This window comes from Anguilla rostrata, chromosome 2 (assembly GCF_018555375.3).
Source record: "Anguilla rostrata isolate EN2019 chromosome 2, ASM1855537v3, whole genome shotgun sequence".
Classification (NCBI taxonomy): domain Eukaryota; kingdom Metazoa; phylum Chordata; class Actinopteri; order Anguilliformes; family Anguillidae; genus Anguilla; species Anguilla rostrata.
The window spans coordinates 33,602,178-33,624,277 of record NC_057934.1 but is presented as its reverse complement, the minus strand read 5'-3'; the positions used below and the strand labels follow the sequence as shown (position 1 = coordinate 33,624,277).

Sequence of the window (22,100 nt, the reverse complement as noted above, 5' to 3'; positions counted from 1 at the left end):
TAGAGTCACAGTCACCTGCGTGCTGCTGTAGAGTCACTGTAGCCTGCGTGCTGCTGTAGAGTCACAGCTTTTTATCTGTCACCCAAGAGCCCGGCGCCCGGTGTGAACAGGCTGCAGACAGAGCGGTTCAGCTCTAATGTGAGAGAAGCACAAAGCTGTGTTCACTCTGAACGCCAGGGCACCGCGTGCGTGTGCGTCCATGAGCCCCACCTCAACGCACGCGACTTCCTGCACATCCAACCCCACCATCATCTGCTGGGTGCTGAGACTCCTTTGTTTCTCGGTTTAGAAAAATACAGTCAAGTGGAAAAGAAACGGCTGCGCTCATCCACATTTATATTTTATGCAAATTCGTCGTTATTTATTGCGCTCATTTATTTAATCTGTCAGTTTTGAGGAAGCGCTTGCTGTGTGTGTGGGTTTGCCCGTGTATATATTTATACCGCTTAGCGCAATGAAGCCTGGCCTTGGCCCCAAAGTGAAGTTTCTGCTGAAATGAACGGCTACAGATGGTTACAGATGGAGAGAGAGGAAGAAAGAAAAGGGGGGAAAAAAACGCCAAGCCGTCGTCTCTCTGCCTCTAACCCCTTCAGCCTTCTCCATTATCAGCGCTGCAAAAGCACTGAATAATTCATACTCATAAAAGCATGCAGCAGGATCACTGGACTCTGCACCTCCTCCCAGCTCTCACTGTGTGTGTGCGTGTGCGTGTGTGTGTCTCTGTGTGTGTGTGTGTATGTGTGTGTGTTTGTGCGTGTGTGTGTCTGTGTGTGTGTGTGTAGGGTGTGTGTGTGTTTGTGCGTGCGGTGTGTGTTTGTATGTGCGTGTGGTGTATGTTTTTGTGCGTATGCGTGTGTGTGTGTGTGTTTGTATGTGTGTGTGGTGTGTGTGTTTGTGCATGTGCGTGTATGTGTGTGTGTGTGTTTGTATGTGTGTGGTGTGTGTGTTTGTGCGTGTACACTTGTGTGTGTGTGTGTTTGTGTGTGCGCGCTCATGTGTGTGTGCGTGGTCGTGTGTGCATACATACTGTGTCTTTGGAGCTGGATATCATTCTCAGATGCATTACAATGTTAATCATTTGTATATGATGTATATAGTATTAAGCACAATGCCTTTATTATGATATTATGAGTATTTGCTCCAGCACTTCAGTTGGAAGTGTCTTTGTCAATATAAAAATATAGAGGTTTCCCACCCAGAATTGGAGTTAATGAAACTTCTGCTCTCATATCCCTTTGTATGTAGGGATATAATATATCCCCCAGTCTGTAACATCTTACCTAACTCCAATAATCTGCTACACCACCTTCTACATTCCAGTACCCTACCCATTACACCATCTGACACATTCCAGTACCCTGCCCACTACACCATCTTACACATTCCAGTACCCTACCCACTACACCATCTGACACATTCCAGTACCCTGCCCACTACACCATCTTACACATTCCAGTACCCTACCGGCTAAGGGTGTGCCAAGATTACTTTTAAAGCACCCCCCTCATGATTTAACACTGACATATCATTAATCACAAAGTGTAATACGTGATCATTTATTTTTCAAGCTAGCCTGGATGTTCTAAATAAATGATTGGCAATTATATGAAATTACATTTTGTAATAGTCTGTCTTATCAATGCTAGTGGTGCCAGACACTGCAGGTGCTGTGGGAATAAGCAGATGTGTTAAATCTCTACCAACTTCAACTATTTCCTCTTCTGAGTCCATTTCAAACAGTTGGAAAAAAAACAGTTTTGGGCTGTTGCTAGCTAGTTAGGCCACCAGGTCGCTGTTGGCTAACTGCTAACCCAGCAGGCAAGCTACTACTGCTAATTGCACTCATGTTCCCTACCAAGAAATATGTGTGTGTCTGATTTGGATGGTTCAAGATGGATGGGCAGCAAGTGCTTCTGCTAATTTTACTACCAATCAAAATGTCAGACATAATCAGTCTAACTGAAGCTGGCAGATTTGCACAGTATCTGTCTTCATCAGCGTTGTGTGTGTGTGTGTGTGTGTGTGTGTGTGTGGCCATGTATTACTATCTTTGTGAGAACCAAATGTCCCCACAAGGATAGAAAGATGAGGAAAATTACACAAGGTGGGGACCTTTTGCTGGTCCCCACAAGTTCAAGAGGCTGTTTTAGGGTTAGGACTTAGGGTTAGGGTTAGGGTTACAATTAGGTTAAGGTTAGGCATGTAGTGGTTGGGGTTAGGGTTGGGGTTAGAGGTTACGGAATGAACGTAAGTCAATGGGAAGTCCTCACAAGTATAGCAATACAAACGTGTGTGTGTGTGTGCGCGCACTATACCTACTGCTTTGGCTGCCCTGCTACAATAGAAGTTCACAGAGATAGACCCTTTTGGAATGAGTGGGGGTTGTTTGGAATATTCATAGCTTTGAAAGTGAAGTGAAAATGACATGGATTTTCATTTTAATTTGATTTATTAGAATGGTTACGTGCATGCTGTACTCTAGCCCCTGTAGTCGCAGTCGCACGCTCTGTGCTCCAGTACCCACTGCAGTGCGTTGCTCTCTCCTATGAAAGCTGTGCCTGCAGCAGCACCGCTCTGCCAGAGCCGGGCCCAGATCACACGATCAGGGCTTCAGGCCTGCGGAAGGGAGCAGGGAAGTCCGTGAGTGGAATGGAGGAGCCCTCCTCTGGGGCTTCTGATCAGTGGGGACGGAGTGTGGCGCAGTGGGTAAGGAACTGCGCTTGTAACCGAAAGGTCGCAGGTTCGAATCCCGGGTAAGGACACTGCCGTTGTACCCTTGAGCAAGGTACTTAACCTGCATTGCTTCAGTATATATCCAGCTGTATAAATGGATACAATGTAAAGTGCTAAGTAAAAGTTGTGTAAGTCGCTCTGGATAAGAGCGTCTGCTAAATGCCTGTAATGTAATGTAATGTAATGTAATGGGTATCAGCCGCTAGGTTACCTGCTGCATCTGACATCATGGTGATACAGCAGGCTCGTGACCTCTTTCTGTACCACACATGCACACACACACACTCAGATATACGCACTGAGATATACGCGCTGAGATACACGCGCTGAGATGTACGCACTGAGATACACGCGCTGAGATACACGCGCTGAGATGTACGCGCTGAGATGTACGCGCTGAGATGTACGCGCTGAGATGTACGCGCTGAGATGTACGCGCTGAGATGTACGCGCTGAGATACACGCGCTGAGATACACGCGCTGAGATACACGCGCTGAGATGCACGCGCTGAGATACACGCGCTGAGATGTACGCGCTGAGATACACGCGCTGAGATACACACGCTGAGATACACGCACTGAGATACACGGGCTGAGATACGCGCTGAGATACACGCGCTGAGATGTACGCGCTGAGATGTACGCTGAGATCGCTGAGATGACGCGCTGAGATACACGCGCTGAGATGTACGCGCTGAGATACGCGCTGAGATATACGGGCTGAGATACACGGGCTGAGATACACGCGCTGAGATATACGCGCTGAGATGTACGCGCTGAGATGTACGCGCTGAGATGTATGCACTGAGATATACACGCTGAGATATACGCGCTGAGATGTATGCGCTGAGATATATGCGCTGAGATACACGCGCTGAGGTATACGTGCTGAGATGTACGCGCTGAGATGTACGCTCTGAGATACACGCGCTGAGATACACGTGCTGAGATACACGGCTGAGATAACGGCTGAGATACGCGCTGAGATACACGCGCTGAGATACACGCGCTGAGATGTGTGAGATGACGCGCTGAGATGTACGCGCTGAGATATACGCGCTGAGATATACGCGCTGAGATGTACGCTCTGAGATGTACACGCTGAGATATACGTGCTGAGATATACGTGCTGAGATGTACGCGCTGAGATACACGCGCTGAGATATACGCGCTGAGATGTACGCGCTGAGATATATGCGCTGAGATACACGCGCTGAGATATACGCGCTGAGATACACGCGCTGAGATACACGCGCTGAGATACACGCGCTGAGATACACGCGCTGAGATGTACGCGCTGAGATGTACGCGCTGAGATGTACGCGCTGAGATATACGCGCTGAGATACACGCGCTGAGATGTACGCGCTGAGATGTACGCGCTGAGATGTATGGGCTGAGATACACGCGGCTCGGCGGCCAGTGCGGCTGGGCGGCAGATCGGATGCTAAACGAGGCGCTTTACGAGCAGGGCGGCGTTAAGGCGTCAGCGCGAGGGATCGCTCAGAGCCCGGGGAAGCGCGGCTCTCTCTCCGCCGCTGGCGCTTAGCGACGGCCTCCTTTTTCTCCTCCAGTCCATCTGGGCCTTTGGAGAGAGCGCGACGGCGCCTCGTAAATCTCCCCCCCACGTTCTATCGATCAGCATTCAGAGCCGCGCGCGCCGTCACTTACATCCCATAAACACGCTCCGCGCGCGCCTATTATTTTGAGCTGATCAATTTTATGACATCATTAAAAGAGTGTAAATGAGCGGCCGTTTGTGCTAAGTGTCTCTTAGCGGCCGCGGGTGGGTGCGCGGGTGGGTGTGTGCGTGCGCGTGCGTTTCTGGAGTTCCGGGGGCATCGCTGGCCGCCCGACGGTTGGGAGCGCGGCGCTCGCTCGCTCGCTCGCTGCCGTGGGAGGCCGCCCACTCGTCCCCGCCAAAGAGCTTTTCTTAGCCGCCCGGCTCGCGTGGGGTGCTTGGCAACGCTTCCTGTTTCCTGCTTCCTGTTTCTACCGACACCTCCGTCCAGGGCCCCCTTTGGGGTCCAGGCACGGTGGCCGGAGCTGACTTCTCCACGGTCGAGGCTGCGCCGGGGAAGGCCCCTGCTAATTCAGTTAAGGGTGCGGGAGTGGATGACGGACAGACCCTTCGTGCCGTGGTTGACCCCAGAGGGAAGCGCAAGGGGAAACCCATTCGCTCCACGCAGCAGAAGACCCGCCCACAGCCCGGCGTTATGAGGCTGCGTAGCGGCTCCGTTCAGCCCTCCGCAGGCCGCCCGGTTTCGCGGCTGCGGGTGCTGTGGTTTAGCGGGGGAGAGTGCTGGATAAGCACCCTTGCGGCAGGTCTGGCTCTGGGCCGGGGGTGCGTTGGGGTTTGTTGTTTGTGAAGGAACTTCATAGAATAGTTGTTTAACTGGTCGAACCACCATTCAGGCTGAGCTGTTGACCTGATTCCATTAGTAAGAGATTGCCGTTATCCCGTATCTTTACCGGTGTAGCTCTTGTGTAAGGACGGCAACTGCAGACCATGATTTCAGTTCCTAATGAAGAATAATGAAGTTCTACCTCTCGGTTTGCGGTAATAGTTTCAGTATTTTAATATTCCGCTGTCTGTGGAATCACCATTAATCCTCTTGTTTATGAACCGTTTACCACTCAGGACAGGCACAGGCAGAGCCCTCCACTGCCCCCAGGCACCAGGGAGGCTGGGTGTTATGTTATCAACATTAAATCAGCAGCAGATTTGGGCGTTTAACCAGATTTGACTGTTTCTTTCTGTGCGAGGAGCTGGATGAGCCGCTGAGCGCGGTCCTCCTCTTACCCGCGCGTGCGTCAGCGTGACTCACGGGCGCGCCGCGGAGCCGCGATTAGCTCGGAGCGCGGCGGGGCTCCTCTCCGGGACGCTGTCTCCGTCGTCTGCAGGGTCGTTCCTCCCCCCTCCCCGGCAGCTCGGAGAGGCGGCCGCTGCCCCGCGCTCTGAGGGGCGGCCCTCAGACGGGCCCCGTCGCTCCTGGGAGTCTTCCTCCTCCTCGGCTCGCCGTCTGTAGGGCCGCTCGCCATCTGTAGGGCCCTTTCGTTAAAGTGTTCGGAGCGAGCTGACGCACGGTAGAGCACGGCCTGGGCACCCTGATCCCCCCCCCCCAAAACCATACCGCTACCGCAGGGACCAGAGAGGCAGGCAGACCGCCATTCCGCCACCTGCTGATTTCTCGCTTGATGGCGGGCGCCGAACCCGAGACCAGCTGTTGGCCTTCCACACAGCAGGCACAGAGCTGGAGCTGACACAGCTGCTGTTACCCACAGCGCCTCCTAGTGGCCACACTGTACACTTCTGTACACCTCTTACATCTTAGTCTTTCATTTCATAGCAATGCTTTTCATAGAAAGAGGCCACTGATGCGTTTTGTGGACACCCAGGCTTTTGTTATTTTCCCCAGTCTCCCCCTGCCCACTGTTCTACGACTGGGTGACTATCAACTCCCGGACATTTTTTTTTGCGAAGGGCACCCGGATTCAGTGAGGGGTGTTCAAGACGTTCAAGTGCCCGGGTCCATGAAAAAAGCAGTAAAGTGATGATTTTCCTCACATTGTGAGGATGTGTCTCGGCATCCCGTAGCAGTTTCCCACGTCAGCCAGTCATTCAAGAGCGACCCCCCTACAACTCCCCCCCATAAGAGCATCCTGAGCCCGAATGTCCGCCCGCTCTCTGCCAAAGGACGAAGTCAGCGCTAACGGCGGGCTAGCGGCGGGCGGTGCGAAAGCATGTCCGCGCAGCCGCCCGCTACGGCCGTCGGGCGAAGGGGAAGGGCCCCAAGGTCGCCGCGGACGCACGCACTGGCTTTACGGCTCGCGCGCCTTTCCGCGCTTCGCGACAGGCCGGGGAGACGCAGAGGGGCTCGTCTCCGGTTTCCTCCGTGGGTTTACGAGCCTGCAGACCCTCAGAGTTGCTCACGGAAGGGAGGAAACAGGAGAGGTCAGAGGCACGGCAGAAGCAGGCTGGCTGTTTGTAAGGAACAAAGGGGAATGTTCTCACGTGAGGGACACGCGTGCTTTTATGTGCAGGCCGTATCCGGACTACTCAAGCGTTCTGACAGGCAGACACTAGGACATTCCAGTTTCACTTTGTTGTTGGCTGACCCTTTTTAAATGGGGGTGATGTGATCGTATGATCAAGAACTCAACATATCTTTGCCTTCTGTATTCCAAATCAGCACCCACTATTTTTATTTATGACAACCTTATGTGTTTATCTCCTATATGTTCTTGCTCGTGCCATGATCAACTGCATAGTTTTGTGTCTAGTTATTTGTGCCGTGCAATTTTAACGAATGGACTATATGGCCAAAAGTATATGGACACCAGACATCCAACATCTCATCCAAAATGATGGGCATTAATATGGAGTTGGTCCACCCTTTGCTCACATAACAACCTCTACTCTTCTGGGAAGGCTTCATACTGGATACTTTGCTGCAGGTATTTTCTTCCATTCAGCCAGAAGAGCATTAGTGAGGTTGAGCACTGATTGGGCGATTAGGCCAGGCTTGCATTTGGCTTTACAATTGATCCCAAAGGTGTTTGATGGGGTTGATGTCAGGGCTTTGTGCAGGCCTGTCAAGTCCACTCCATTCTCAACAAAACCATTTCTATATGGATTTTGCTTTGTGCCCGCATTCTGAAACTGGAAAGACCCTTTTCTAGAATTGTCTAGAATGTGACTGTATGCTGTAGCACTAGGATTTTCCTTCACTGGAACTAAGGGGCCTAGCCCAAACCGTGAAAAACAGCCCCAGACCAAGGGGTGTCCGGATACTTCTGGTCATATAGTGTACAGCATGTTAACATGGGTAATACTCTGATATCGGAAGGATTAATCTCCTCCCTGGAGTCACCACTCTGAGAGCGCTGGCTTATTGACGATGCTCATACCTCATAAGCCGTTTATATGGTCAGGCCACGTTTGGAATCTGTGTGTTTTTAGGCTCAAAGCAGGGATATCTGAGTGCATGTAAATGTGGCTATTCAGCTTCCCACGTCTGCTTTTAGGGTCTCCTCACACTCATCTTTCATTCTTGCGGTGGAGCGCGGCCAGCTGCTAGTGCCCTCGGTTTGTTTGGTTTGCTTTAAAAGCGGCTTTTTTGTTTTCCATTTGCGCTTTCTCATTCTCATCTGCAATTATTTTTCATGGAGCAAGTGCGCTTCTCACTGTCGAGACTGTAGTCGAGTTGGGTTTGGTGCTGTTTGTTTCTAGTAAGCGCTTCCTTGAGTGCCACATTTAAGAAGCCACAGCGTACACAAACACACACACACACACACACTCTCTCTCTCTCTCTCTCTCACACACACACACACACACTTTCTCTCTCTCTCTCACACACACACATACTCTCTCTCTCTCTCACACACACACACTTTCTCTCTCTCTCTCTCACACACACACTTTCTCTCTCTCTCTCACACACACACACACACACACTTTCTCTCTCTTACACACACACACACACACACACACACACAGTCACACAGCCTCACTCAGCTGCCTGCACTACCTCCCAGGAGTTTAACCTGGAGCAGAACGCAGCCTCCGCAGTGCCATCAGCTCCTCTGAACATTCTCTCCCATGATGCACTGGAGCATTGCTGCCCCCAAAGCTGATCCCCATAACCCGTCTTCACTCTGTATTTCATTGACAGTCACAGGCTTATGTGTGTGGGTTTATTGATATTCATGTGTGCGTGTGCATGCGATACGATATTTATGCGAAGGCATCTACACTGTTAATGTATGGAAGGATTGGATATTGAGCTACGGGAACTTCTGAGAAAAGTGCTGGCTTTGCTCAAAGCCACTGGCAGCCATGAATACCTGCATTATGCTGGAATTTACCACAGGGATTTGCTGTATTCCCAGCATCCTTTGGGAATAGCGCAACCGGAGCAGTCAGGCACTTTCTCAGGGTAACATTGCGCAGGAGCTGACAGCATTGTCTTTGTCCTGTCACGCTCGCTAACACAACAGCTGACAAACGGCTGCTGTGTTCACCGTGCCCACGCTCCATCAGAGCGGTCTGACTGTCAGCCGGCCCGAGCCGCAGGTCGTCCTCATCGTCCGGGCAGTCCTCCGGTCGTTAATCTAGGCAAAGCTGACCCTGGCCTTTGAAAAGGGGCAGGACGGCGAACGGGGCACGCGCGCGGTGATTCACGCGGTCGGCTCCCCCCCAGCCCCCGCTGAATGAACAGAAAGGGGCCGGCCTGCTACGTCGTGTGAAGGACACACCCGGATCGTCCTGAGAAAACGGCTTCAAACATGCATGATGGTTATAAAAGCATAACATCACAGTAAATACTGATGTTAGTTTATGTAAGCATTGTGTCTTAACTTTCTGTTCTCTGAGAAGTATTTTTGGTTACATCTTATCTTTGAAAGAATATAGTTCTTATTTAATATTAAGCGATTAAAACATTATGGGCCAGTTTCACAGACAGATTAAGTCTAATCCTAGACTAAATTCAATTTTGAAAAGAGACTATACAAAACTCAGTTTAGTCCAGAACTAGCCTTACTCTGTGTCTGTGAAACTGGTCCTATATCACCTTACCGTAATCGTTCCTTTGGTGCCACAGATGGTTGCGTCATTGGGCATGGCTACAGCGATGGAAAAGCCACAGATGGCCATTCTGTTCCGGGAAAATTTTAAAACAACCACCATGGATTCGTCGACTCCTGCAAAACCGGAAAACAAGTTAAAAAAAGGTGGAAACAGATAACAAAGAAATGATGATTTGATGTGTGTTAACCACCTGAACCTCAAAATGCTAAATCTATATTGTTGTTTTAGGAAGACTGGATCTGCAACACATTTAGTTGTGACATCTTTTTCAAGGTTAATCTCTAACTCTTGTATTTACCATCAGCGTGTAACAGCATTTCGAAAGCTATCTGCTACCAAACATTAGCGCCACCAGCTCCCGAGCATTAGCGCTACCAGCTACCGAGCATTAGCGCTACCAGCTATCGAGCATTAGCGCTACCAGCTACCGAGCATTAGCGCTACCAGCTACCGAGCATTAGCGCTACCAGCTATCGAGCACTAGCGCTACCAGCTACCGAGCATTAGCGCTACCAGCTACCGAGCATTAGCGCTACCAGCTACCGAGCATTAGCGCTACCAGCTACCGAGCATTAGCGCTACCAGCTATCGAGCATTAGCGCTACCAGCTACCGAGCATTAGCGCTACCAGCTACCGAGCATTAGCGCTACCAGCTATCGAGCATTAGCGCTACCAGCTACCGAGCACTAGCGCTACCAGCTACCGAGCATTAGCGCTACCAGCTATCGAGCATTAGCGCTACCAGCTACCGAGCACTAGCGCTACCAGCTACCGAGCATTAGCGCTACCAGCTACCGAGCACTAGCGCTACCAGCTACCGAGCATTAGCGCTACCAGCTACCGAGCACTAGCGCTACCAGCTACCGAGCATTAGCGCTGCCAGATCAGTCAGCTTCCATTACAGCTCGCCCAACGTGGCGGGAGAGAACAGCGGCGTCGCCCCTCGTTTTGTTTTAATACGATTGTTTATCCCCCCCGAGGCACCGCTGGGAAAGCGCAACACGGCACTCAACTCTGGCTGAACCCTGCTTCGTGTCAGCGGGGAGTCACTCGCCTGGAGCACCTCGCGGTTCCCTTTGCCGCGATACGGGGGAGGCGGGGCGAGCCAGAGGCGCCGTCCTCCGAGCCCAGAACTTATTACGAAAAGCTCTGTTCTCCGTAATTAGAAAAATCATCCTGACAACGTGCCGGAAAGTTCCGGAATCTGCCCTGGCGCTGGGTTCAAGCCTCCTCTCCGACATTCAGGGCTCCGGTGGGGGGGGGGGGGGATAAGGGGGATTTTTTTTCTGTTCCCTTGTCGGTGTCCCCGGGCGCGTCTCTGCCATCGACGTCAGGCCGCCCGTGTTCCCACGCTCCCTCTCGTGCCCGCCCACGCCGCCGCGCGGCCCTGCCCTGCCGGCCCGCTCGCTCTCCGCCGCCGTCTGTCTGTCAGCTGGACGAATCGCGTCGGCGCTGTTCCGAACGGCGGCAGGTTGGGTCCTTCGGAACGCGCTGGAGGATCCCGTTCAAAGTGGCAGAAAGCCTCGCAAAGCCGCACGCTCGTCACCATCCTGTTCCCCCCCGTCCCCATGGGAACCCTGTCGCCGCAGGCGACTGGTCCGCCATCGCAGCCGGAAGCTCGTTTTCCTCTTTTTTCCCCTCAGCCTCGTCTTCCCGCAGTGAAGGACCTGGCGGTTTTGGGGGCCCTGATTAGCAGTGAAGGAGGGAGGCTTCGCGGTACGGGACAGGCACAGACAGGGCCCTGCTGCTGCCCCCGGGCACACGAGAGGCGCTGCATGCGACACTTATTTGATTATCAGACCTGCTTGTCTGGGCTGGCGTGCACACCTGCCATTTTATACACACCTGCATCTGGCCTGAAGTGGCTGAGCCGTGAGAGACAAGCAGGTTGCTGACTGCTTCCTTTTTTCTGTGTGTGTGTGTGTGCGTGTGTGTGTGTGTGTGTGGGTGTGCGTGTGTGTCTGTGTGTGTGCACATGTGTGTGTGGGTGTGCGTGTGTGTGTCTGTGTGGGTGTGCACGTGTGTGTGTCTGTGTGTGCGTGTGTATGTCTCTGTGTGTGTGTGGGTGTACGTGTGTGTCTGTGTGTGTGTGTGTGGGTGTGCGTGTGTGTGTGTGTGTGTGTGTGTGTGTGTGTGTGTGCACATGTGTGTGTGCGTGTGTGTGTCTGTGTGTTGGGCAGAGGTTGGCAGGATTACACACAGGCAGTAAGGATTTACAGTTTCTTCTGTGTTAGAGCAGAATACAGGCTGTCGGAGCTCTCTATAATGAATACAGGTTATCAGCCAGTGGCACAAACAAGCAGTATGGGCTACATTTCAATGTGGATCATTCCTATTGACCCAGCACCCCTATTAAGTGGGAGTGTGATGTGCATACACACGCACACACACATTGTATGAGGAATTGTAGTTTCAGTGGTTTCACACTCCCAGATGAGCGAGTGTGTGTAGGTTGATGCTGTGGTTAAAACCCCGTGTGTGTGTGTATATATGTAAGGGATGCTGATCGAGGGGCTGGGTGTTACTCAGTTTAAATGCTGGACGCATAGGTTGTGAATTCAAAATGAACTGAAAATGGGGGACGCAACCAAAAAACAGCCGTTTCTGTAAAATGGCAAAACATGTAAATACCATGAAATCAAAGCAGTTTGTCTACTTCTGTCTCATTTGATCTCAATTCCGAATGCCCTAAGTATGTAAATAGACAAAAAAACAAATTTCACTCTACAATTCTCATGTTTTCGGAGGGCTCTGGCCGTAGACACACACACACACACACTCATTCTCCCTCCTGCTTTGAGGCTCTGCCTAGACACCACACACAACACACTCATTCCTCTCCATGCTTTTGGAGGGCTCTGCCCGTAGACACACACACACACACACACACCACTCATACCTCCTCTCACCATGCTTTTGGAGGGCTCTGCCCGAGGACACACACACACACACACACACACTCAACACTCATTCCTCCTCTCACCATGCTTTTGGAGGGCTCTGCCCATAGACACACACACACACACACACACTCATTCCTCCTCTCTCCATGCTTTTGGAGGGCTCTGCCCGTAGACACACACACACACACACACACACACACACTCATTCCTCCTCTCTCCATGCTTTTGGAGGGGTCTGCCCATAGACACACACACACACACACACACACACACACACTCATTCCTCCTCTCTCCATGCTTTTGGAGGGCTCTGCCCGTAGACACACACACACACACACACACACACACACACTCATTCCTCCTCTCTCCATGCTTTTGGAGGACTCTGCCCATAGACACACACACTCACATGCGCGATGGCGTGGACGTCCAGGCGCGCGCGTGTGTGTGTGTGTGTGCGCGTGAGGGAGCGGAAGGGGCCGGCGGCGTGACCGACCCATTGTCCCGGCCGGCAGGAAGTCAGAGCCCCGCTCTTCCTGCGGGACGCTCGCGCCGGCCAGTAGCAGCCTGGGGTCCGGGTCCCGCTCCGTCAGGACCTCGCCAGCGATTTTAGGCACGCCTTTCAGCCGTCACGGGACAGTCGTGTGAGTTGGAGATCTTTGAACAGAACGTCTTTGAACATCTCAATGCTTATTCAGGGGGTTTTTTGATGGTGGAAGGTAGGTGTCGGCAAATTTTCAGTCGAGGTAGTGCACTGTGAGGGTTTACTGTGTGACAGCGTGCTGTACGTCACCGAGAAACAGGGAAGGGAAACCCGTCTGCGCTTCAGTGCCGTCTGCAAAACGATTTGAACATTTGAGTCTCTTCTAAAATGTGTTTGTAAAGAAAAATATGGTGCTATTGAAGCCTGGAAGCTGTTTTTTGTACCCTTTGTCTGTGTGTGTGTGCCCGGGCGGGCATGTGGTGTGTGTGTGATGTGTGTGTGAGTTTGGCAGGGGACTTTGATTGAGAACTGAACAGGAGATGATTGATGTAGGAGAACTGCTACGAGTGCACTTGACTAAACAGACAGTCAGTTTTCGTATGGCTGTTGTGGTGGGTAATTAGAATATGCGATAGCTTACCTGAAGGGGCCACACAGGTTTGTGAAGAGAGAGATTTCTACAAGGAGCTTTTATGTTTGATCAAGGAGACGCAAATTAAACATGTACACTGGCCAGATATGTATTTATGCATGCACACGTGCGGTATCACACAGCTCTGTGTGTGCGTGAGATTTTCTGCGCTAATGAACTAACTGTGTGTGTGTGTGTGTGTGTGTGTGTGTGTGTGTGTGTGTGTGTTTGTCATCACGGGTATTCATTTGGTCTGGCTTTGATTAAGCTAATACACATGTAAGGGTGAGGGGTCCAGTTTTGGGGTATTAACAGGGATTCCTTAGCCTGCCGGGCCAGACCGTGTGGCACATAGGCTACATACGGTATCTAGCTAGCTAAGCACACAACGTAGTAGTTTTCTTTTCTCCCTCTCTCATTGAACGTGGATTTACCGCTGGAAACGAATATTCACTGAGTAATCGGGCAGCCTTGCCGTTTAACAGATAACTGCCTCTGCGCGCGGAGGATCTCACCGTCGCTACGGCCCCTCAGCTCAAAAATACTTTAGAGCGCGTCCGTCTCACCAACGGTGAAAATATCTGCTTACGCTAATAGCATTTACTGTATCGCTTGGGCCAGCAAATAAAACGATATCGACTGCGGCACTACTTGGCGATGATTCAATTCACGAATGTCTAATTCTTAATTTGGGAGAAATTAGCGATGTTGTCTGACGAGCGAGGACACGTTCTCCCTTTGGCCCTCCGCGGTCCGCGTGCCTCGGCCCGCGGCGAGCGGTCTCTGTGGGACGCGGGGGGGATTCCGCGGCTGTCGGGAGCGGTGCGGTTCCAGCTGCTGACGGAAGGCAGGAGGGGGCCTGGCTGTGCGCAGCTGCTCGCTGCGCGCACAGCGGCCTCGTCCTGCAGAACGGCGCGGCCGAACGGGAGCTCTTGAGCGAGAGGGCGGGTCACGTGACCGAACGGGGGGAGGCTCGGAGAGGCGAGCTTCACCGAAGGTGAAGGAGAGGAGAGGAAGGATGGAAACGGCAGCGCGGGCCCCCTGTCTGAGCCGGGGTAGGAGCGGGCGGGCAGGCGGGCGGGCGCTCTGCGGGTCCCTTTCTGTTTCCGGTCCAGCGTCGCGGGCTCGGAGCTGCACTTCCTGTGGGCGGCCCCGTTTAGGAGAGCCACAGGGCACGGAGGTCGGAAAGAGGCGGTCGTCACCGCGCGGTTACGGCCAGGAGTGACAGGCCGCGAGCCAATCACATCCCCCTATTCAAGCTGAATACTCACCAGCGGTGCTTTAAGAGGGCCGTGCCCTGCACACACACAAACACAGAAACACACAGAAATACAAACACACTCACGCACACAAACACACTCTCACACACACACACACACACACACACAGACAGACAGAAACACACTCACACTCACTCACTCTGACCTGTTCCACACCGTGTGCAGCGACACCATCTTCCCAGGAGCCCCACACACAGACACCCGCACCGGACTCATCCTTCAGCGCACACCACGCTACTGCGCTACACCCGCACACACGTACCGGGACAACAAACACAGCAGAACAACAGGGAACCTTCCTGAAAATGTGCCGAAATGTGAACAGTGAACCAAACCGTTTATTAGAAACCGAGGAACAAATTAAGCGAAATATAAACTTTGATGTATTTTTTTAATTTTTTTATTATTAACCGAAACGGAAGTCGTGCTATCGCTTGAAATTATCGAGCGTGGCACGCTAAAGAACTTATTGTTTCCGTCGCGCTCGTTCTGCTGCGGCGTGTGCAGACAGTGAGTTCGTACAGTGGCTCCCGAGCTGTGCTCGGTCTGGCGTAAGAGCCGAGTGAAAAAGTCCAGCAGAGGTAGCTAAACTAACCGTTCTTCATCGATTTTCCTATGTCACTATTATCATGCACCTTGATTTTCTGATTTATACGAGGAACATAAATTCCTTATAATGTTTTTTTACGAGGTAATTTTAAGTTTTATTTAAGCTTGCAGCCCGTTAGCTTAGCTTAGGATGGATCGTGGGTCTGCTATGATGGACTGTTATTGTCCACCATTAATTGGCTTTATATGTGACCATACCTAATGGCCAAACGTTATTGATTTAGCAGTGAACGGATGTTAATTGGCCACAGTAAATGGCGAGCGGATCCCTGGTAGCTGCAGCAGTGGTCTCGTAACATTTCCCCGACTCGATCTGTGATTCGAGCCTCCTGCTGGATGTCCGAGAGTAACCCGAGAGTATTTTGGCTCGATCGAAATAGCGTTTATCGGAGGTACGTTTCACGGCAGCGTTTTGTCGTTTTTGTGATGTCAGCACGCTCGTGTCGAGCGGCAGTCGCTGCACTGCGTCTGACCTTTAGCGAGGCGGGTTGAGGGAGGTGGCGTGGAGCCGTTCTCCCTGCCTGAACATACCTGAACGAGCCCTGCCTTCTAATAAAACGCGTTGGGCTCGGTGACAACGTTATCTGCTTTTTTTTTTTTTTTTTTAAGTGCTCTGAGGGCACTGTGGCGAAGTTGTTATTCGTACGCATATTTTGGATTCGGGCCATGTTTCGTCGGATTCCTGAACAGTCTGCAGTCTTGCACACGCTTGAAAAGAGGAAAGAGGACGCTGCCGGGGTTGGATGAGCGTCGGGGCTCGCTGCCGCGTTCAGAGCATCGCGCTAGTCTGCAGCACGGCTGCGTTGCAGACAGACACGGGAAATTGCGCCGGTAAGATTAAGGGCGCACTAACAAGTCACAGAGTTGTCAGTTTGTTATTCCTCGGTTGATCGCGTTGTGGATGGAGAATCAGCCACGAAACCCCATGTCAAGTTGTGCCGACTGACGCTGACCGTTTCCTTACGTCTGCTGCCGGTAATCAGTTACAGTCGCCTGTTCGCGTACGCACGGGCACGCTCGTTCGCTTGCTAACCAGAGTAAACAGATGTCTTGCTGCCTGCTTCTAGCAGAGCTAGCTAATGCGGTTGTCATGCGGTTGACTGTACTGCGTGCAAACCTGACTGTATGACATGCATTAGTCCCGGATCTCTGTCTAATCGCTGGCTCGTGGGACACATAGCTAATGCTACTAATGTCTGCCTGTTGACCAGCTGAGCAGTTCACTGTGTGTGTCTGCGTGCATGTGACTGCCTGTCAGTGTGTGTCTGGATTTGTCTGTCTGCGTGTTTGTGTCCATGTGTCTGCCAGTGTGTGTGGATGTGGATGTCTGTGTTTGTGCGTATGCGTCTGTCAGTGTGTGTGAATGTTGATGTGGATGTTCGTATATATTTACATAATTATTTTGAGTGTGGTGATGTGTGCGAAAGAGGATGTTCGAAATTGAAACTAAACTGACAAGGTTCTAATATCGGAGGGATTTAAGATGGAGTGCGTATTTGTCCTGGCGCTAAGCTCTGCAGCTGTGTCTTTGGAACTTCAGTTCTCAGTCGTCCATTTCCTTCCCTCAGATGAGTGGTCTTATGGAGCCCTGTATAACCTGGTCCTCATCAGTGAGGCTCAGCTTTGCAAACAGCCCCTGGGGAGACCTATCGACCTCCCTGTTCCTCCACCGTGGCTAATTCTGCGTGAGGGGGGGCTCTGGTCAATACACTTTGTACTTTGTAATTTGATCGGTATATTATTAGCCGTGTGTACCCAAGGTGCATGCAAATCCTACCAGAGTGTGGAGAACGCCTTTCCACACGGCCAGTCAGGCCAACCGTCTGGCCAGAGTAGAGCATTGGGACACTGGGGTTAGATTTAGGGGGTGGGAGTCTGACTAGTCCTCCCCACGGCGCCCTTGCTGGCAGCTGCGGAGCTAGCCAATTGGATGGGCGAGCCCCGACCACCCGCTGACTCGGAGGCGACGGGGCTGGTGGAGGAGGTACCCTCGCCCAGGAGCTCCGCCCCCCACCGGGGTGTCCACACAGGCCTGGAGCGGAGGTACCCTCGCCCAGGAGCTCCGCCCCCCACCGGGGTGTCCACACAGGCCTGGAGCGGAGGTACCCTCGCCCAGGCGCTCCGCCCCCCACCGGGGTGTCCACACAGGCCTGGAGCGGAGGTACCCTCGCCCAGGCGCTCCGCCCCACCGGGGTGCCCACACAGGCCCGGAGCGGAGGTACCCTCGCCCGGGTGCTCCGCCCCCACCGGGGTGTCCACACAGGCCCGGAGCGGAGGTACCCTCGCCCAGGCGCTCCGCCCCACTGGGGTGTCCACACAGGCCCGGAGCGGAGGGCCTCTGCTCCCGGTGGACCCGCCGGCCGCGGCGGTCCTGTCCGTTCAGCCTTCGGTCCGTGCGCCGCCCCGGGCTCACTCTGTCACTCTCTCTGCCCCTCGTCCGCAGATGGTGGGAGCGAGGATCCTGCGGAGCTCCGGCCGCCCCATGTAGACCCCCGACTGAGCCACGCCGGGCAAGGTAGGAGCCGGAACGGGGGGCAGCTCCTCCCCAAAACTTCCTCTCCCTGCCCTGCCCCCCCACCCCCCCCCCCGCTTTTGCCACCATTTCTCTTTTCCTCCAGTCCCCATGTCTTCCTTTCCCGCTTATGAATTCCTCTCGGCCCCCAGTTGCCGAGTTAAGCTCCTCCCAGTCCTGCAGCACCCCGCTCTGCGGTCTCCTGCTCATGCCTGTCCGCTTCGCCCCTTCATCTGCGGTGGAACAGCCGTCCTGGTGATTTCCAGTAGTGTCGACTTACAGCAGGGCATTTTTTTTACTGTGCCTGTGGAAGCATACAGTCGAGCTCAAGCTCTATAGGTCTGTTGGAGGGCGGTTTGAATAGATACAAGGTAGGGCACTGCTGTCGTACTCTTGAGCGAGGTCATGAACCCGGATTGCTTCAGTAAATATCCAGCTGTGTGAATGCATCGTTTCTAAAATATAAGCTGGGCGAGCGACTGCAAAAGTAAATAAATAAGGCATTGTTGACTGTTTTTTGAAGTCTGAAATACTGTGTTTTTCCAACAGCTATATCTGTCCAAATATTTACATTTTACGTCGACAATAAGGTATTTTTAATAATGTACGGACGCTGCCTTTGTTTTCCTGGTCAAAGTTCAAGTGTGCTTTGGCCGGAAGTTCAGACATAGTTACGGTACCGTGGTCCTCTGCACTTTTGACCGTCGATGGAATCGATCCCTATCAAGGGGTTCACCCCGCGGTCGCTTTCGAATGTTTTCCTCGAACCACTCTGTTCATTAAGCCGCCGTGATGTCGTCGGCAGCTGGAGCCCCGGACCTGGCTGTCATCGCACGAACGCGCTGATGTGTTCGCCATGGCAACCTGCCAAGGGGTAGGCACGGGTACCAGTGTGCTACCAACGGTTTTTTAGCGGGGCTGGTATTCCGCCCAGGGCGCCTAAACTTCTGCCACATTGCAGTCACAATGTGGAGGAAGGGGTCGCCGCTGGGGCGTTCCGAATTTTGGAAGCGGCCCGGCGTGGAACCCCCCCTCCTCGGGCCGGACCTGCTGAAGCGTTCTGCAGGAGCTTCCTGGACAGCGGGGGGGGGGGGGAGTTCCCATTGATATCTGCAGCCGACCCAGAAAAGCACTCAGGGCCATGTCCCAGGACCAGGGGGAGCAGACTCCCCTGAGACGCCTTAATGAGAATACCCTCCTCCTCACCCGTCTGTGGTTTACAAGCGCAGGGCTGCGTCTGCGGTTTACAAGCGCAGGGCTGCGTCTGTGCTTTTCCTCATCTGGTGTTTCCCCGAAGTCGCGCAGCTCTCGCATTTGAGCAGCGACCGGGGCGGCCGCGCCCGGGCTGAAGAGCAGGCCTGGCGATGCCAGCGGCCGCATGTCCAGACAAACACCTGCTGGAAACGGGAGCTGCCCCCGCCGCCCCCCCCCCCAGCAGCTGCTGCGTGCGGCGCTGGCTGACAGGTGGTCTGGTCGGCGTGGTCACGTGACTTACGGACTCGGGTAGCTGAACACTCGCGAATTGAGATACGCCTTTGCCCCCGGCATCGTCATCCGTCATTACGTTAATGCGTTTCCAGCTCCAGCTTGTCTGCTCGCGAGCGTGTGGACAGTAGCTTGCGTCGCCATTGGCTCGTGCGGGTCCCAGAAGCCTGAGATTGGCTAGTGATGTACGGTGGGAGGCGGCAGTCGAGACAAGTCCCGATTTTTCCCTGTGCATTTTTTTTTTCTTTGCGTAGCCCAGGTTTTTGCACGCCTCACGCAGGGCAACACGTGCAACTCTGAGAGAACATTGTGTTTCCTGGCTGAGGGCTGGCATCGCAGACAGACGCCCACATGCTCCTCTCTGCCTCCAGTAGCGCCGGCGCACCGGCGGTCGCCCCCCCCCCACGCCTCAGCGACCACGTGGGCCCATCTCCCTCTCTGAAGCTCTCTCATTTCAGATGCAGAAGCTCCACTGCTCTCTCACTGGAAGCCCAGTCTCTCCTCTACAGCCCATGCCCAACTCCTGCCCCCCCATCCCCCTACCCCCTCCCCCCCGCCCAGCACCCCCACCATCTCTGCGTGTCCCGCTGTTCCGTTCTGAAACCCTCCTGTGAGGCTGGTTTGGGGATGGAGGACTCACTCTTGGCTCTTTGTCCCTCTCTGGTGTTCACACCCTCAGTGAAAACTGGGATGGATTTGGAGGGTGTAGCAGAGATTGCGAAACGCTTCAGCTGCTGGTGGAGCTTTTTCAGGGATGGGCAGCCTCCAGCTTGCAGAGACTCCCAATCTGTCAGCAGTGGGAACAGCAGATACTGTCCATCTTTCAATGAATGATATTTTCCAACTGCGCCAGTACAGTAGTGTCCCATATGAATACCTCTAATAGGCGTAAAGGTCATGTCCCTGCTGTGCTGTGTGGGATATTGTGGATTGTGTTCTGTGGGATATTATTGAGCAGTTTATTGAGCTTCTTCATGTAATTGGTCTTATTAATGTAAGACAGTGTGGGCATAAGAACCAGGTGTGGATCTATGACAGTGCTGTGGGTGTCTGACAGTAATGTCGGTGTCAAACTATGGTGTGGGTGTAGGACAGTGATGTGGGTGTAGGACAGTGATGTGGGTGTAGGGCAGTGGTTTGGGTGTAGGGCAGTGCTGTGGGTGCAGGACAGTGAATTGGGTGTGGAATTGTGGTGTGGGTGTAGGACAGTGATGTGGGTGTATGGCAGTGGTGTTGGTGTAGGACAGTGATGTGGGTGCAGAACTGTGGTGTGGGTGTAGGATAGTGAATTGGGTGTAGAACTGTGGTGTGGGTGTAGGACAGTGATGTGGGTGTAGAACTGTGGTGTGGGTGTAGGACAGTGGTGTGAGTGTAGGGTAGTGGTGTGGGTGTAGGACAGTGAATTGGGTGCAGAACTGTGGTGTGGGTGTAGGACAGTGAATTGGGTGTAGGACAGTGATGTGGGTGTAGAACTGTGGTGTGGGTGTAGGACAGTGATGTGGGTGTAGGGCAGTGATGTGGGTGTAGGGCAGTGGTGTGGGTGTAGGACAGTGACGTGGGTGTAAGGCAGTGGTGTGGGTGTAAGACAATGGTCTGGGTGTGGAACTGCAGCATGGGTGTAGGACAGTGAGTTGGGCGTAAGGCAGTGATGTGGGTGTAGGGCAGTGGTGTGGGTGTAGGATAGTGATGTGGGTGTAGGGCAGTGGTGTGGGTGTAGGACAGTGATGTGGGTGTAGGGCAGTGGTGTGGGTGTAGGACAGTGATGTGGGTGTAGGACAGTGGTGTGGGTGTAGGACAGTGATGTGGGTGTTGGGCAGTGGTGTGGGTGTAGGGCAGTGGTGTGGGTGTAGGACAGTGGTGTGGGTGTAGGACAGTGGTGTGGGTGTAGGGCAGTTGTGTGGGTGTTGGACAGTGACGTGGGTGTAGGACAGTGATGTGGATGTTGGGCAGTGGTGTGGGTGTAGGTCAGTGGTGTGGGTGTAGAACAGTGGTGTGGGTGTAAAACAGTGGTGTGGGTGTAGGACAGTGGTGTGGGTTTGGGACAGTGGTGTGGGTGTAGGTCAGTGGTGTGGGTGTTGGACAGTGATGTGGGTGTAGAACAGTGGTGTGGGTGTAGGACAGTGATGTGGGTGTTGGACAGTGGTGTGGGTGTAGAACAGTGGTGTGGGTGTAGAACAGTGGGTGTATTACAAGCCGTTCTCTGTTGTCTAGGTGCTGAGATGTGCTAAGGCGCACATTTTTGCGTTATTTTCTTGAAGATGACTTGATCTCAGCGGGCTGATCAGGACCTTTTGAAGGTCCCAGCAAGCATGCTTGCTTCGCCAGAGTATCGGAGGCTTTCATTTCAGCTCGTAATGCGCCGAGTATACCACAGCGCATTTCAGAAGATGAAAGCAATCAGGGCCTGGCCCATTTAGAGCCGGGGGAAAGCTCCGTGCGCCCGGCTAAAGTAACGCAGATGGCTAATTATTCAGCATATCATTGCCATCTCGATCGAATTCCTGGAGAGAATATTTACCCAGGCCGACATCACTTCTTCGCAAATTGCGGCAATTTGAAACGCTACAACGCTGGCCATTTTACTTGGGAAAGAGCTTGATGAAGCGCGCCCTTTGGTGGATGTGACGGTGTGATGAGGTCCAGGCTGACCGTGGCGCTCGTATAACATTGCGGACGCTGCCTCTCCCTGTCAGCATGGGATTCAGCATGGCCCCGTTACAGCCCAGAGAGGAATCCCTACTCACACCAATGTGTTCTTCAGAATTTACTCAACAAGTTTATTTATTTTGTGGTGGTGGTGGTGGGGGGGGGGGGGTGATGTGTGTGACTGTGGGGCACATCCTCTGGGATTGTTGATTCAAACTCATTGCA

General features: G+C 53.0%; 1 protein-coding gene across 1 annotated transcript in view; it reads left to right on the top strand.

The window, feature by feature from the left end:
* LOC135248550 (protein TANC2-like) overlaps positions 1 to 22,100 on the top strand; it is a 124,576-nt gene that overhangs the window by 5,962 nt on the left and 96,514 nt on the right. The window contains exon 2 of the mRNA XM_064323328.1: positions 17,676 to 17,747. Within this exon, the coding sequence (XP_064179398.1) occupies positions 17,676 to 17,747 (72 nt within the window). The remainder of the gene's footprint in view (positions 1 to 17,675; positions 17,748 to 22,100) is intronic.